This window comes from Cydia splendana, chromosome 13 (assembly GCF_910591565.1).
Source record: "Cydia splendana chromosome 13, ilCydSple1.2, whole genome shotgun sequence".
NCBI classification, from domain to species: domain Eukaryota; kingdom Metazoa; phylum Arthropoda; class Insecta; order Lepidoptera; family Tortricidae; genus Cydia; species Cydia splendana.
Genome location: NC_085972.1, coordinates 5,243,149 through 5,260,542, shown reverse-complemented (window position 1 = coordinate 5,260,542; position 17,394 = coordinate 5,243,149). Strand labels below are relative to the sequence as shown.

Genomic DNA, 17,394 nt, shown 5'->3' with positions numbered 1-17,394 from the left:
ACCCAACGTGAGAATCGCTTGCGCTTCGCCATCGAATCGCTTTGTGCCTCTCTATTTATCATTCTTCCATATTAGTGTGACAGTGACAGTTGCGTTTCGTTCGCTACGGAGCGATAGCGATTGTCATGTTGTCTACGGGGCCTGTATACTGATGATGATGACCACCAGTTTTGACATTGACATATTCACTCACGTCTAAGTAACCTACTTGTTATGCATCTCGCTCGTACTCGCATATTAGTGCAAGCGAGATGTATAGAAAGTAATTTACGTAGACGCGAGCTAATATGTCAATGTCAAAACTGGTGGTATAGTACCTCTTTAATAATATGGGCAACTTACGCCCACTTTAGGTTTCTAAGCGCCACTTGCACCATCCCACTAACCCGGGGTTAGGCCGTCAAACCGTTAACCCAGTGTCTAAGGCCCACTTGCACCATCCCACTAACCCGGGGTTAGGCCGTCAAACCGTTAACCCAGTGTCTAAGGCCCACTTGCACCATCCCACTAACCCGGGGTTAGGCCGTCAAACCGTTAACCCAGTGTCTAAGGCCCACTTGCACCATCCCACTAACCCGGGGTTATGCAGTTAAACCCTTAACTTAGTGTTAAATTGTACTGGTAACCATGGTAACTCCAGGTTTAACCAGTTAAACCCGGGTTAGTAGATTGGTGCAAGTGGCGCTAACCCGATAGGTTGTGCCACAAAATACTACTTGCCTGTCGGATTAAAAGTCGAACAAAGAGTTTTAAAAAATGGTTTTAGTCAAAGTTTGAAACTGTGTTTTGGTAGCTTTAAGCGCTTTGAGGGTGACTGCCAATACCAAACGTTCTGACGTCAGGTAAAGGAACAGATTATTTTTAGGGTTCCGTACCGCAAAAGGAAAACACGGAACCCTTATAGGATCACTCGTGCGTCTGTCTGTCTGTCTGTCTGTCCGACTATTCCCCCCCTCCTTTATCTTCGAAACTACTGGGTCTAAAATTAAAAAAAAAAAACATGAAATAGTTCTTTACCTATAGATAGATGACAGGAAAACTTATTAGAAATGTGCAGTCAAGCGTGAGTCGGACTTAATTACTTAGTTTTTGATCCGATCCCTCTACGGGTTTTTTAAACACCACATAAAAAATACATTGTTAAAAATTGGGTAATGTACGGAACCCTTGGAACGCGAGTCCGACTCGCACTTGACCGGTTTGTTTGCTTATTTTGGCCACGCTTTACACTTCAGATTTTGATATGCTATAACAGCACTTGAGTTTGCTTCGTGTAAGAATTAAATTAATATCAATAATTTGTATACATTTAATTTTAAGGCTTGTTTGTGTTCCTTAATAATTTGGTTGATACTTAGCTTAAGAAAATGCTTGCAACACCCTTCTGGGGTCCATGAGAAACTTTTATACTTTTGTATTTTTTGTAACAACTGCTTACCATGGTGCAATAAACGATATTATGATTATGATTAAGCTGAATGATTTAACCTCCTGTTGTGAGTAAATAGATTAATTGCAAAATTTTAGTTTGAAACTTCATTGGTTCAAAACTGTTGTATAAAATCGTGCTGCTGTTTAAAGGGGCCCATTGATTAACAGTCCGTCGGACGGTATCGGCCTGTCAGTTAGAACAAAATTTTGACAGTTCCGAACAAATGACAGGCCGATACCGTTCGGCGGACTGTTAATCAGTGGGCCCCTTAACAATATATTGGTTAGATATGCTTCAGAAATAGGAATCAATACTTACACCCCAATACCCATTAGGATAATTTTAAAATACTTACCGGGAACGCAATGCGCGGATAAATATTCAAATAACATAAGCCTTGTTTAATCGAGTTATAATGGTTTAAGACATTTATTATCTCATTAAGAATTTACAAAATTCACTTACATGAGATACACTTATAAAACAACACTTTTTTTTTAGGCTAGCGTGCACTAATTAATTTAAATGTAAACAATATTTTATACATACTATAATTTTTGTAATGCGTGGTAAAGTGGGTAGAAATCGTTTGTAACATGTATTAATTACCAGCGGCTTAGAGAACAAGTTATTTCGACCGTCCTGTTCAGATGCGTTGCAGTTATGAATGAATGAATATAAATGAATCAATGAATTTTTTTATTTCAGGCGAGTAGTGGCCCATACATAAATACCTTAAAACTGGCATACATAATATCATAAAAATATATTTTAAAACTAAACAATACAAATCACATTATGGTTGCGATGCATTACGCAACCCCGCAGTGTCTGGGAGTCGGCCGCGGAACCGCCGAAACTTGAAACCCTTCGGCCAAAACTCCTCCTTGGTGAAGGTCGCTAGATGTTCAGTCGGAACGCTCACCACAGACGAATTAAAATTCGCATTATGTCGAGATTTCAACTTCATGACCCTCAGGATGAATCCGGTCCTCGCTTTCACATACTTTACGATGTCATCGACCTTCGTAAGGTAATGTAGAGTTATACGACTTTAAAAAACATCCGACTACAGTGAGCCATAAAGCAAATTCATCTCTTCCACTGTCATCTTAAGTCAATCATCTCTACATAATCTATATCAGCGGTTCTCAATCTTTTTTTTTGACGGAACCCTTTTGGAAAGCGAAATACTTGACGGAACCCTACAATAAAACAATAACAACAAAAAAAATTTTCGAGGCGACTAAAGCAGTGTTCTAAATTCTTGCGGAACCCCTGCAGGGGTGTCGCGGAACCCTAGGGTTCCGCGGAATACACTTAGAGTATGGCTGATCTATATCATAACTCACCAGCAAGCATCTGTGCTCAGCTTTATAAAGGCTTTCCATCATGTGCTCTTATTTGTCTGAATACAGGCCTGCACGGTAACATACATCATTGCTAACGGCTAGCATTTACATTTTAGTTTCACATAAAACCACAGTGTGACTATTGTAAACAGTAATCGCTGGCCCAATATTACAGGGTTCTATATTTGACTTTTATCGAACTGAAATTTGAACATTGTCATAGTGACATTAAGTCGAATTTCAACTATCTTTAAAATGTAACATAGAACGCTGTAATATTGGGCCAGCGGGTTGTCGGGACGGGGACTTGCAATACAATCTAATACTCTCTTTATTGCACACCTCAATACAAAAACAATACAGAAAGAAAACAGCAACAGAAAAAAGGTAAACAACGGGCGGTCTTATCGCTAAAAAGCGACTTAGTACCTACTTACTAGAATTAAAATAATGTCGTCTCTTTTTACACAAATAACTATTCTGGCCTATTTCATGTAAACTATTTAACATTAACGTTACAATTGCTAAAAAAATACAAACACTGCTCTATATAACTGTTATGTTGTTTTCAATGCCTTTGACTTTTGCCTTTGAGGTGCTTTGGTTTCATGATTGTACCTTAATTTTGTTTGTTTTTGTTCTAAACGAAATAGTGTACAAAATGCCTGAATCCAATAATACCAATTTTATTGCAAAATACAACATTCCCTAAGTGCCTACTAATGACCAGTGAAGGAAACTATTTGACATTTAAGCATTTTGGGACTAAGTTGTTTTGAAATGTAGGATAAATAAAGACATTGGCATTATGAATTTAGGTGGCCTGTCGAACCAAAGCTTTGAAGTGATTCTAGAGGTATTATCTCCAATAAACGTAGCTATTTCTGCTACACACTGAACATAACATTACAATATAAACGAAATCAGTTAAAATTGTCATGTTTTTTTTTATCTCGAATAAATTTTTAGTATTGGAGGTGTAGGCTTCTCCCACTCTTAGACAGAAGTAAGTATATTTATTAAAATCATTGTTAAAATATTGGAAATACTGAATAACTTCTTAGTTTCAGATTGACACAACTACCAAGTGAACACAAAGCTAGTAAAAATACACAAAACAACTGTTATTAATACAAAAATATTCAGTCTTTTATATAGATTAGTATTTACTCAACATTTAGACTAATCTCAATGAAACCCCTAAAGTTAACAGATACCAAAAGTCCAGAAGCACGAAAGAAGAAAAAAACTAAAAGTTTTTGAAGAATTTAGTAATTTTTTGCAATTAAAAGTTGTTTGCCACTCGCGGGCTCGGTACAGGCGGAAACAGAAGATACTTGAAAAAATTAAAATATTTGGTAGTCGAATGTTTTATAAACGGTTAAGGATGTACTACGATTATGTTGATAATTTTCAATATTATAGTCTTGTGATTTTAAAGTTTTCCGTTGCTTGTCGCAGAATGGAGCGGCGCGACCGGTGGGCCTCCAGCAGAGGTGGTTCTGCGACTGCACCCCCCACAGACCACCCTCAGAAGCAACATCTCCTCCATGTCCAACTCCAGTGACACTACCAGTAAGTCTGTTACATTTTGAATCTAAAAATGATACTTACTACTGCTTACAACGACCCGAAGTGGATCTTGGCGTCCGATACCAAAGACCGCCATGCTACTCTATCCAAAGCCGTTTCTGTCCAGTCGACGTGCCGAATTCGCTAAGGTCTGTTTACACACTTTTAAAATGCCCGATTATTGACTCAACTAAAATGCTACTAACTCGAATCAACTACTAACTAATACATATTGTCCACAATATAAGTAAAGTACGGTCAGACTGGACATCTGACCTTTAGTGTAGGTCATTGTCCAGCACTGAAAGCCTTTCTATTGATTAATGATGAATCAGCTACTTATTCTTGCCTCACTTTAAACTTCGCTGAGTTACATAAATACGGCCTGCATACGACTTCTCGGGCAAAACATGTTCTTTGCTTAAACCACAGAATAAATAATAGTACTAGGTACAGAAGACTCACTCTCTAACAAAACGCGTCTGTTACGATCAGGACAGATATGGCCGCCAGGTGGCGACAGCGCCACGCGCGGCTTATGGCTAGCCACCAAAATTGGTGTGGAACGGATGTACTTTTAGCTACCTGTAGCAAAGCGACGAAATCGCGGAGTGAGCCACGCCTGCTTAAACTGAAGAATTAAATGATATTTCCTCTCAACAGATGGCAGCGGTGTAGTTGTCCGAGCGGAAGAAGCCCTCATAGTAGCCTTCGTCCTCCTGCTGTGGGTGGCGGCCATCGCGCTGTTCTTCAACCGTTGGGGCAAGATAAGGTGCGTCTATAAACTGTACGTGGACTTCCTCCTTTTTATGAGCACCAGTAGATTTGAGCACACTCGGTGGATGGATGAATTAAAACGGTAGCCGGTCACTTGATCCGTCGTTTGTGGTCGCAGTACAACTACATCTAGACTCTAAAGCTACCGGGAAAAAAATATATATATACTCGTAATAACAAAGTTAATAATGATATGGCAAAACAGACGTTCTAAAATTCACGATAACGATGTTAGTTTTTTTGTCAAATCTTATCATTGTGTGTTTCGTAGACAATTTTTGTACACAAATATAGCCTCGGTGAGTTTAAGAGGCATGGAATATTAATTGTAGCAGACAAATGTCGCTTTACAATCCAAGTATTTCAATATAAAAGATCTGAACTAGGGAGTGATTCACGCTATAATTTCAATTTATTCATTTGAAGACAACAATGGCCCATAATGGTTAGTAATAATACTAATAATTAAGATTAAGAACTAAGTGTTAGTGAAACAAAGCAGAAAGCGACAAACAAATACAGACAGCAATAACAATAATAATCACCTAGTAGTAGCGGTTAAGACACACTCAAAATGCTGCATTATAGGTGAGTCGTATAAGTTAATAAAAAAATATTAAGTCTTATAACTTTGTTATAAAACTCAAACTACTTATAATCCACCGAGTGTGTATCTTGGAGTGCACTGATTACATTCATCAAATTTGTAAACGACAGAAATTGTCAAGATTCTATGGTTGATATCCTAGCGTTCTTTTCAAGGTCCCTGTTGAATGATACCGGCGAAAATAAAATTTTCAATAAAATCCGTTGATATGTATTCAAAATCGTAATTGGACATTCTATAATTTGCTTTAATACGAAAATTAAAGGATGACTCACGCTAGATCTAGCGTCACGCTAGGCCCGGTCGGGCCGGGGCCCGGCCGGAGCTTCCGGCGCTTCGTTTTCTATGGAAAGCACCACGTGATCACCGATGAGCCGTCATAGAAAATAACATATCGGACGCCTCGGCCCGGGCCCGGCCGGCTAGTCATCCTTAAACCGTAACTTCAAGTTCAATGATACGGGATGACGTTCCACAGGATGCTGGAGCCGTATCAGCCCAAGTTCCAACAACAACATCGACAGAGCTGCGCGCTGGCGGAGAACTCAGTGTCCGTGGCACCACATGTAAGTACATGCCATCATCTTCTTCATCATCAACATCTTCTTCCTCGCGTTATCCTGGCATTTTGCTACGGCTCATGGGAGCCTGGGGTCCGCTTGACAACTAATCCCATGATTTGACGTGGGCACTAGTTTTTACGAAAGCGACTGCCATCTGACCTTCCAACCCAGAGGGAAAACTAGCCCTTATTGGGATTAGTCCGGTTTCCTCACGATGTTTTCCTTCACCGGAAGGCAACTGGTAAATATCAAATGATATTTCGTACATAAGTTCCGAAAAACTCATTGGTACGAGCCGGGGCTTGAACCCGCAACCTCCGGATTGAAAACCGCACGCTCTTACCGCTAGGCTACCAGCGCGTATACCATACCATCATCAACTTCTTCTTCTTCTCTTCTTCTTCAGCGTGTGTTGGCCCACCGTTGGGCATACGCCTCTCCAATCTCTCTCCAGTTTGAGCGGTTGTTGGTCTCCCTTATCCATATTGGTCCTGCAGTCTCCTTTATGTCATCGGACCAACGGGCGGGTGGTCTGCCTACACTTCTTCTGCCTAGCCGGGGTCTCCACTCCAAAAAGCACTTGCTCCACCGATCGTCGTGAAGTCGGCACATATGCCCTGCCCAGGCCCATTTTAGCCGGGCGACCCTGTGACCTATGTCAACCACTTTTGTGCGTTTTCGGATGAACTCGTTTCAGACTCGATCGCGAAGTGTTATACCGAGCATGGCTCGTTCCATGTTACGATGCGTCACTTTGAGTTCGTGGATCATCCCAGCAGTCAGTGTCCATGTCTCACAAGCGTATGTTGTAACGTAGACATTTTCTTAAATTTTAAATTAATATTTTTGGGTTGAATTCCTTTTCTTATTTCGATGATTTTAACAATATCCCAAACTAACTCGATTGGTTGCACTTATTTGCATAATCTGTTGCATTCAGATGCACCTCTTTATGCTTATCTGTTGTCGGGGTTGTCATACGAGTAAAAATAATTAAAACTTGAGATATTTAGGTTGTCACTCCAGGAAAACTTTGTATGATTTAGATATGTTTTTTTAGGTAAGAGAGAATTTAGATGTTAAATAAAACATAGGAATTACAGACTCCAAAAAAAGGGGCTCTGAAATGAAACTTTATTAGATTTATTGATAAAATATATTTCTTAGGCTCAGGAGTGAATTGTTAAATAAATCAGTCAGAATTTTCGTAGGATTTGTGTCTTCAAGGGATTGGCACCCTACTTTTGTTTTGGCCTTTTGTACTCAACATATGAGGAGGTCATTTTGAGATGACATGCACTTTTGATGTGTGGACCCCTCCGGGGACGCACGCTCGCATGAGTACTATTTGTGGTGAGACCACACATTCGCCATGTTGGTCGAAATGCTGGAAGCAGCTCGAGTCCTTCGGTGTGCTCCACTGAGTAAGTACAAATGGAATTTAGGTGTGATCAACTCCACAATGGCGCGAAACGTTGTGGGTTCGTCCTTAACCAGGTTTTTGGTTCTTTACAGAGTTGACTCCTGCTCGAGGGTTGGGAGTGCTCCGCCAGAAGTCCTAACAGCTTCCAGTGCGGTGAGCTAAATTTCCAATTGTTTCATATTTTCTTTAGCGGCCATTAAGGCGTCGGCTAATGTATCCATTTCTCGGTTTACAGGAGCCGGGAGCTTGTGAACTTTCTTTTGAAGAGCTTGTGAATTTTTTTGGAAGAGCTTTCGAATTCTTTTGGAATTCATTTGAAGATGTTTAGAAGTTGTAAAATGAGGCTGTGGGATCTGTACCACGCCATCTGCAGCGGCCGGCTCCAACCAGGTTAGCGGCCAGCTTCCCGGGGAAAGGCGAGTACGCCCCCCGCTGCTGCAGTTCCAGCAGCAGTTTTTGAGGTCGGTCTGTTGCATAACTTTTGAGTGGCATCCGCCACCCACTACAAATTTAAAATGGTTAATTATAATTTAATTTTATTCAGTTTGAAGTTTTGAAAGTTCTGGTGCATAAAACTTAGGTATTTCGAAATTTAGTTTTAGTTTTTAATTAATGGGTGTAAACCCTTATAACTAGAACCTGTGAAGCGACCCTGCTTTGCCACTGAGCTTTTGCAACAACATTTGGTTAATAAAGTTTGTTAGATATAAATTTGTTTAATTGTCTCTCCTGCTAGCTTTCCTACAGCAAGGTTTCCATTTAGTTTATTTTAATTTATTTTGATTTAATTTTATTTTGTTAACATGGCTGTTTCCATTTTCCACAAGCCGGAGCTTTTCATTTATTTATATTTTACCCCCTTTCTAAACAGCCGTGTTACAATGGCGCCCAACGTGGGGCCCACACATGAAATGTGCATGTCATCTCAAAATGACCTCCTCATATGTTGAGTACAAAAGGCCAAAACAAAAGTAGGGTGCCAATCCCTTGAAGACACAAATCCTACGAAATTTCTGACTGATTTATTTAACAATTCACTCCTGAGCCTAAGAAATATATTTTATCAATAAATCTAATAAAGTTTCATTTCAGAGCCCCTTTTTTTTGGAGTCTGTAATTCCTATGTTTTATTTAACATCTAAATTCTCTCTTACCTAAAAAAACATATCTAAATCATACAAAGTTTTCCTGGAGTGACAACCTAAATATCTCAAGTTTTAATTATTTTTACTCGTATGACAACCCCGACAACAGATAAGCATAAAGAGGTGCATCTGAATGCAACAGATTATGCAAATAAGTGCAACCAATCGAGTTAGTTTGGGATATTGTTAAAATCATCGAAATAAGAAAAGGAATTCAACCCAAAAATATTAATTTAAAATTTAAGAAAATGTCTACGTTACAATAAATTATAATTAACCATTTTAAATTTGTTGTTCAAGGGATTGGCACCCTACTTTTGTTTTGGCCTTTTGTACTCAACATATGAGGAGGTCATTTTGAGATGACATGCACTTTTGATGTGTGGACCCCTCCGGGGACGCACGCTCGCATGAGTACTATTTGTGGTGAGACCACACATTCGCCATGTTGGTCGAAATGCTGGAAGCAGCTCGAGTCCTTCGGTGTGCTCCACTGAGTAAGTACAAATGGAATTTAGGTGTGATCAACTCCACAATGGCGCGAAACGTTGTGGGTTCGTCCTTAACCAGGTTTTTGGTTCTTTACAGAGTTGACTCCTGCTCGAGGGTTGGGAGTGCTCCGCCAGAAGTCCTAACAGCTTCCAGTGCGGTGAGCTAAATTTCCAATTGTTTCATATTTTCTTTAGCGGCCATTAAGGCGTCGGCTAATGTATCCATTTCTCGGTTTACAGGAGCCGGGAGCTTGTGAACTTTCTTTTGAAGAGCTTGTGAATTTTTTTGGAAGAGCTTTCGAATTCTTTTGGAATTCATTTGAAGATGTTTAGAAGTTGTAAAATGAGGCTGTGGGATCTGTACCACGCCATCTGCAGCGGCCGGCTCCAACCAGGTTAGCGGCCAGCTTCCCGGGGAAAGGCGAGTACGCCCCCCGCTGCTGCAGTTCCAGCAGCAGTTTTTGAGGTCGGTCTGTTGCATAACTTTTGAGTGGCATCCGCCACCCACTACAAATTTAAAATGGTTAATTATAATTTAATTTTATTCAGTTTGAAGTTTTGAAAGTTCTGGTGCATAAAACTTAGGTATTTCGAAATTTAGTTTTAGTTTTTAATTAATGGGTCTAAACCCTTATAACTAGAACCTGTGAAGCGACCCTGCTTTGCCACTGAGCTTTTGCAACAACATTTGGTTAATAAAGTTTGTTAGATATAAATTTGTTTAATTGTCTCTCCTGCTAGCTTTCCTACAGCAAGGTTTCCATTTCGTTTATTTTAATTTATTTTGATTTAATTTTATTTTGTTAACATGGCTGTTTCCATTTTCCACAAGCCGGAGCTTTTCATTTATTTATATTTTACCCCCTTTCTAAACAGCCGTGTTACAATGTCATGGTCGGTAGTACGCACTGGTTAAAAACTTTTCTTTTTAGCGACTGTGGGATTTTGGATTTCAACACGAAACTCAGCTTCCCAAAGGCTGCCCATCCTAACTGCTTCCTTCGCCTTATCTCTGCCATCATCGAACCATCATCAACTGTTAACACATTATTAGCAAACCTAATCGTAAAGACACGGGGGCCAATTATACAACGCCGGCACGCTCGGCTCGCCGAGCGTCTCGGCTTTTGAACAGGGACACTAAGCGCCACTTGCACCATCGCACCACCCTGGGGTTAACCGGTTAAACTGGAGTTACCTGGAGTAACGGTTTGACGGGTTAACCCTAGGTTAGTGGGATGGTGCAAGAGGCGCTAAGAAATCGTCTTTGCAAAATGTTGACTAAGTTATTTTTGCAGCACCGTGCGTCTCTGTCTCGTGGCTGCGTGTCGTATGACTGCGGTGTAGGCTTTCCGGCCTACCAGCCATGTGGATACCTTCCTCATCGTCTTAGACAGGTAAATATTACACGATATTATATAGTGAAACCATTAAAAATCGAATTAATGTAGCTTGCATTAGTGCTTTGGAAAATAACACATGACTGGCTAGCATGACTTTCGTTCTCGCGCGGGATGTATAGTCTTGCTATCCGGCCTGAAAGGTATAAAATAAGTCGAACAAAACTATAAGTGAACAAGATATAGGAATAACCAGTTGAAATACATTCTTTATCTTAAAACATTTGGAGTACATATTTTACGTTGTAGGTATATTTTTTTATTCATAACTTATTATGTGTAAAGGTACTACGTGAGTACTTCGTAACAGCAAAAGTAATGAAAAACCTTGTCTATATTTTAGCAATACACAAAACATTCACATAAAAGCAAGAGACAAATCAATCGAAAAGTAATCTACAACTTATTTCACAAAGGTCTCGGAGAAAAATAGGACGAACATTTTTTAAGGAAAAGATTTGGAAGTCTGATCTCAGAAAGTTCACAAACAATTAATAAAAAATGTAACTTTAAAAGCTTTTTATTGGAGAACAACTTTCATCAGCTTTAATGTAAGTACGTTAATAAAGAATGGAAATGGTGCTCGTAAATTACAAATAACGGAGAGGTTTCAAAGTGATTGGTATATTTTAAAAGATAGTTACTGCAGCCGGCGTATTATGGATGGCTTTATCCATTTTTATCCACGTGATAAAATAACTGTCACTTTTTAACACCGTGGGATAGAAAGTGACGGACAACGTTTTATCAAGCTGTCACGTTGACAAGAACGACCATCATATCCGTACGTCAGGTTAGCATGTTAACTGGCGCAGTTGGTAGGGTGACGTATTTATGTAGTGTGCCACCTCAGTGGAGAGAGTCCAGTGGCGCATTCAAAAGAGCAAACAGTGCACTGTTCAACGCCCATGCGCTCAGGCCACCATATTTACGATTACATTTATTTTGTTTAACATAAACGCCACATACCCCGCTCCGCTATACTCCCGGCTCATGTCTTTTGATCTTATACCTGTGACTACAATTATAAATGTATTTTTATCAGTCAGGTTTGTTATCTTTGGCTGAACTTACGCTATTTTCCAGAACTCCGTTTTCGTCGGCAGCATGGGCGGCATGGCGCTGATCCCCGAAAGCCCTCCGCGGCGCTCGCGCTCCGTCGCCGACCTCCCCGTCCTCGTACCCCCCTCCGACCCCCCGCACGCCACCCCCCGCTCCTCACGCGCCGCCAGCCTGCACAGCGCCGTAGACCTCCGGATCTGCGTGCCGTCCCCCCGAGCATCCAGAGCAGCAAGCCTCCATTCCTCAGTCGACATGCCGGGGTCCGTCCAAGTACACATTCGAGGGTCTGGGGGTAACCTGAACAAGCCCAGGAGTCCAAGAAGGTTGACTATAACTAATGTGTGAGATCAGCCCGTTCTGCAGTCCGAGAGGTATTAAGCTGGTCGAACTGATTTAAGAGGGAATCTTTATCAGTTTGGTTAGTTCATGGAGTGAAGTTTGTTTCTTTTGACTGGTTTCGCAGTGTACCTTGTAATTGGTGTCACTGTCATGGGAGCTACTCTTTTGAAATAAATTAAAAGCTAAAATATAATATCAACTGGTAGGTAAGAATCATAACAACTGGTGTAGGTAAGAATGTGTTATATTTTCTGAAATCAGTCAAAAAAGCTGTCCAAAAATAGCAACTATCTTCATTTTCCAACTTTCGGATTGTAGAGCCGTCTACCAAAGACATTTATATATCAGTAATGTATACTTTGCTCATGTTTCTATCGCATAAAACGTATAATCTTCATCTAGGGAAGAAATCGTTGTTTCGAGTTAAGGTGAATTATTTTTGGTGAACTCAAAACGAATGCAACAAAGAACTCATTCCACATACAGTGTTCCTGAAGGAAATTTCTCAAGAATGTCACCTGGTTTATTGTGACTTGTGTAGTCGCGCGTGACTCCATACTTTAAGTCGTGCTAGTGGTCTGGTCTACGAGAACTTGTCACCAAACTCCATGTCCATGATATTTGATGGAAATATTTTAGGTCCACTAAATTACTAAATATCTTTTTAGTTTTTTTTTTCTTTCATTAATTTACTTCTGTTCGAGTCAAACCACGAAAACCATTAGTTTGCTAATGGTATTCATGTAAATGCCGCTAAAGGTGGCCTTGTGTTTAAATATAATGTTGTATTAAGCTTACAATTACGTTACAGTGCAAGAGAATACAACATAAACTACCATTAAAATAATTTAAGTCTATGTTTTCTGCCAGCGTGCATGGACGCAAACGGCGGAAGCCATTCCATTTATACATTGCGCTCGGAAAAATGTATGAAAGACCACGCGCTTGTTGCTGTTGCGTCCAGTCCGCGGCCTGACCTAACTTATCTAACTATATGACTTACTTATAATCTATAGATCAATGATCTGAAATAAACAATTTCTTTTTTTATACATCGTAAATTTTATAGCATTTTCGGGGCAACGGAATTGGTATAAACAATTTCAACCCTAATGATTAATTAGACGGGTCTAACGCGAAATTTATTCAATTACTTACCTTTATTTACCGACATTTCGACACAGGCGGCTTAGCACGGTCGCGTTTTTATCCCTTGTCACCATGCCTGTCACGTTCTAACAAGTACGTAAGTGCGAAAGGGACGCGCATAGTGATAGACGATAAAAATGGAACCGTGCTGCGCCCACAGGTTTCACTGGTCGTGGTCGCGTCGGTAAAGGTAATTGAATAAATTTCGCGTTAGACCCGTGTATAAATGTGAGTTAATATGTGTTCAAAATGCGAAAGTTTTGAATATTAATTTACCATTTCAGTTGGTATTATCTATGCCAATTCCGTTAACACCACTCCGCTGCACCAAAAAATGCTATAAAATTGTACGATGTCTGCTTATAATAATATAATAGGGTGTAACCACCACATATTGTATAAAAAGTTGCTCAATGTGATTTTACAATATACTTAATTCCAAAGTGTCAAAAACAGACATTGGTATAAAAATGAACTCAAAATTTATGGTATTAAAATGCAGTATAGATGCATAATATATTGTTTCATAACTTTATTGTCTTTTTAAGAAAGAACAATTAATCAACAAATAATTAAAATAGAGATATTATTTAATTATTTTTGAGTTATTTTGTGATTTCAAATATTTAAATTTATTTATTTGTGACGTAACGTTATGTGCAATTGTTTTGATTATACTAATATAACCCTTTAAGTAACATAATTATACAGGCTATCGATCACAGAAGCGTTCTTATGCTTCAAGTGCAATAAGTACGTTTCGAACTGATATTCCAATAGATTTTTTTATAAAAAGGCCCTTATTGCAGATGAAGCATAAGGACCCTTCTCTGATGGAAAGCCACATATTATTATATCTCTATGATCAAAGTACCAATTAAACTTAAAATTATATTAGCTATCCTCTTTCAACGTTTCCAGTAGAGTAGTGTCTTATCTCTTTCTCTTCATATCTGTGCTCGTGTGTAAGCTCTCTTAGTGCGTTGGACGCAAATCATTAGTCGTGTGGTGCTACTATAAGACATGAAAAATGTATACTTTTTTTATGTACTTAACAGAAAGTATCCTAAATTTATAAAAATTAAACATCCCTAAACCTAAACTACAATAAAAAATCACCCCTCGGCAAGGTGCCGTAGACGCTGGCAGCATTACCTCGCTGAATTGCAATGCTAAAGCGCTGTGCGAGGAAGCTGCCAGAATAGTTTTTGGCGTACGCCAATCTACGGTTGCTCAGCTGTTGGTCTGTTGAGACAATGCCTAATTTTTGACCGTGAGGTGAAGATGGTACATATTATCGTCTGCCGCCGTGTCTGTCGCGTACCTACCTAAAGGGGCCCACAGATTACCAGTTCGCCGGACGATATCAGCCTGTCAGTTTTTCAGAACTGTCACCTTTTGCGTTTAACTGACAGGCTGATATCGTCCGGCGAACTGGTAATCTGTAGGCCTTTTAAGAGCGAGAGTAACACGACAGGCGATATAACCTCCTAAGATTTTTAAATACAATTTCCGAAAAAGCAATCATTACTTCTACTTAATAATAAATATTTTAAACATCCAAATATATACTTATTTCTGCCCTATCCTAAACGTCCTTGCTTATTATATATTCAAAATATTTTAGATTAAATAAAAAGTTTTAATAGCTTTATTGAATACAAATATTTTATAAAATATCTAATTTAATACAAGTAGCAAAATATACATTTTAGACCAATCGAAACTTGTACATATTGCCATAGATATTAACTTAAAGTAGAAACTTTGCATTGTATAACTTTCAATTAAATATGTATTTTAATAAAATGTAAGTTTTAAATCGAATACTAATGAATAATGATATTATATTAGATTATATTTATCAAACGTCAACAAATATTAAGTTTGAAACTATTTCAGATTATGTTTGATAAATTATCAAAAAAAAAAGAAATAAAGTTAACTACAGACAAAATTAGGTAATTTGATTTTTATATACCTAAAGTCAAGTAAAGCCTGACCAGTAATATATGATTATTGTCAAGAGGGCGCTGTTATTCTCATGTATAGAGTGACAGTTCAGTATAGTATGAAAAAATTAGTTCCAGTGAAATTCCGCAACATGGCGCGTGATCATATATTCCTGGATTTCCTGGTCAGGCTTTATAAGTCGTTTCTTAAAAATCTGTTAATTTTTATATAATAAATAAGCTGTTAATAGACCTACACTCAAGAACAATGAAAACTCCGTCCGTTTTCATATCCCTTAATTGAGTGTAAGTAACAGGCTATTTCTAACATAGGATGACTGCTATAGTAATTGGCCACTACATAGTAATTGGCCACTCCTAGTCCTAACGAATCAGAAAGAAGCAAGCCAATTGAAGCCTTATTATTAAGAGTGGCCAATTACTATAGTTCGTTTTTTTTTGCATTAGAAATAAGGTAAACAATCTTGATATGTCTTTTAATTGAAAAACACGTTTTAAAAATAAGTCATGGCAAATATGTAACAATTATGAATGTAATACGATCATTTATATTCTTCTGTTTTCATAAGTAATAGTTAGGTGGTACTGATTTTTAAAAAGCGGTTTTCAATTAAAAGACATGTCAAGATCGCTTACCTTCTTTCTAATGCTAAAAAAACGAACTATATGTGGTGACCATTTGGCCAATAACTATAGCAGTCACCCTAGACTGATATCAGACCGTCTAGCATGAGTTGCATTCTCGCGCGCGAGTCCATACTTAAAGACGTGCAAGATGTATGCCTCTATGGAGTCGCGCGCGAGAACGCACAACTCATGCTAGGGTGGCAAAATGATATGTATTTGAATTCATTTGATATTCATAAATTCATATACTGGCAACTGTATTACGATCTAAAAACCCGTTACGACTTTTCAAAAAATCTGCTGGCTGAACCCACTGCACCTTTGCAGAATCGGCCTCCGCTTAATGCTTTCATTGTAGAGTCTGTGCGGAAAGCAGGGCTCGGAAACCGTTTTATTTTTCATACCGGTATCGTTCATTCACTCAGGAACGAAAATGAATTCGTTTCCGTTTGCGATTACCGGTTAAAGAACTGTTCTATTGAGATACTGATTTATGCCAAATTCGTTCGCCTTCCGTTTTTAAGAAAGAAATTAACCGGTTAAATTGAAAATATCGAAGCGAGATAGAACGAATAAGTATTGCTAACTCTTTCACGTATGACAACGAGTTTAACCGAGAGTCTCCGAAAGCCAAGAGTAACCGGTATTATATCGTTCCTTGCGAACGATAAAATTCAGTTCCCTCTTCTTACCGGTTAGGAGAGAGTACGTAATTTTTTAGTTCGTTTTCCACCAATTAACCGGTTTTTTAATGAACGAAATAATATAACGGTTTGGGAACGATATTAACAGGTACATATTTCAATACCGGTTCCGAGCCCTGGCGGAAAGAGAAGAGTCGTGAAATGTATGGGATCCAATACATTCTACGACTCTTCTCTTTCCGCACAGACTCTAAGTGTCATTAAGTAATGTTGCCGTTACATTATTCATATCATAATATAACTGACTACCTATAATACATGCAAGTACTGGTAAAGCGTTTATATTTACCGAAATAACGATCGCTTCATCAACGTAATAATCAATACCTCTACTTTTACAAAAAAACGCATTTTCACAAGAAACTGCACGGACTTACGCCTTTTCCATAATCAGTAATAACTAACCCCCTCATTCATAAAACTTTACGGGCCTGATTTAGTAAAATTATGTTTTATCCCTTTCTTACAAATACATAAGTCAAAATGACAGAGAAAGACAAACGATTCATTGCTATTTCAGGCCAGTAAGGCGTTTATGAATAACGCCATAAGTCAATATTACATATCTCTTGTAATTCCAAACCGTCTTATCATAGTGCAAATACTCGTTAGTTGCGACCTTCCTATACCAGAAGCTCTACCATGAGTTCCGTGAATGACAGTCGATAGTGAGAAAGTTAAGGAAAATGTATGGAGTAATTGTACAGTGCCTCTACCGGTTACCTAAAGAACTAAAAATTACAATTGGTACCATGAGTTACAAACGTTTTTACGTGAG

The 17,394-nt window shown here is 38.8% G+C and overlaps 1 protein-coding gene and 1 long non-coding RNA gene across 4 annotated transcripts in view; one reads left to right on the top strand and one right to left on the bottom strand.

Annotated features, from left to right (window-relative positions):
• The window catches only part of LOC134796392 (uncharacterized), a 60,376-nt gene extending 48,013 nt beyond the window's left edge, over positions 1-12,363 (top strand). For 2 of the 3 annotated variants that reach the window (XM_063768588.1, XM_063768586.1), the window contains exons 4-8: positions 4,246-4,359; positions 5,020-5,143; positions 6,219-6,306; positions 10,661-10,759; positions 11,849-12,363. In XM_063768588.1, coding sequence (XP_063624658.1) covers positions 4,246-4,359; positions 5,020-5,143; positions 6,219-6,306; positions 10,661-10,759; positions 11,849-12,169 — 746 coding nt within the window. In that variant the 3' untranslated portion in view covers positions 12,170-12,363. The remainder of the gene's footprint in view (positions 1-4,245; positions 4,360-5,019; positions 5,144-6,218; positions 6,307-10,660; positions 10,760-11,848) is intronic. The other variant, XM_063768587.1, reaches the window with a different exon arrangement.
• The window catches only part of LOC134796428 (uncharacterized), a 439,520-nt gene that overhangs the window by 196,439 nt on the left and 225,687 nt on the right, over positions 1-17,394 (bottom strand). The gene's annotated exons all lie outside the window — the stretch shown is intronic.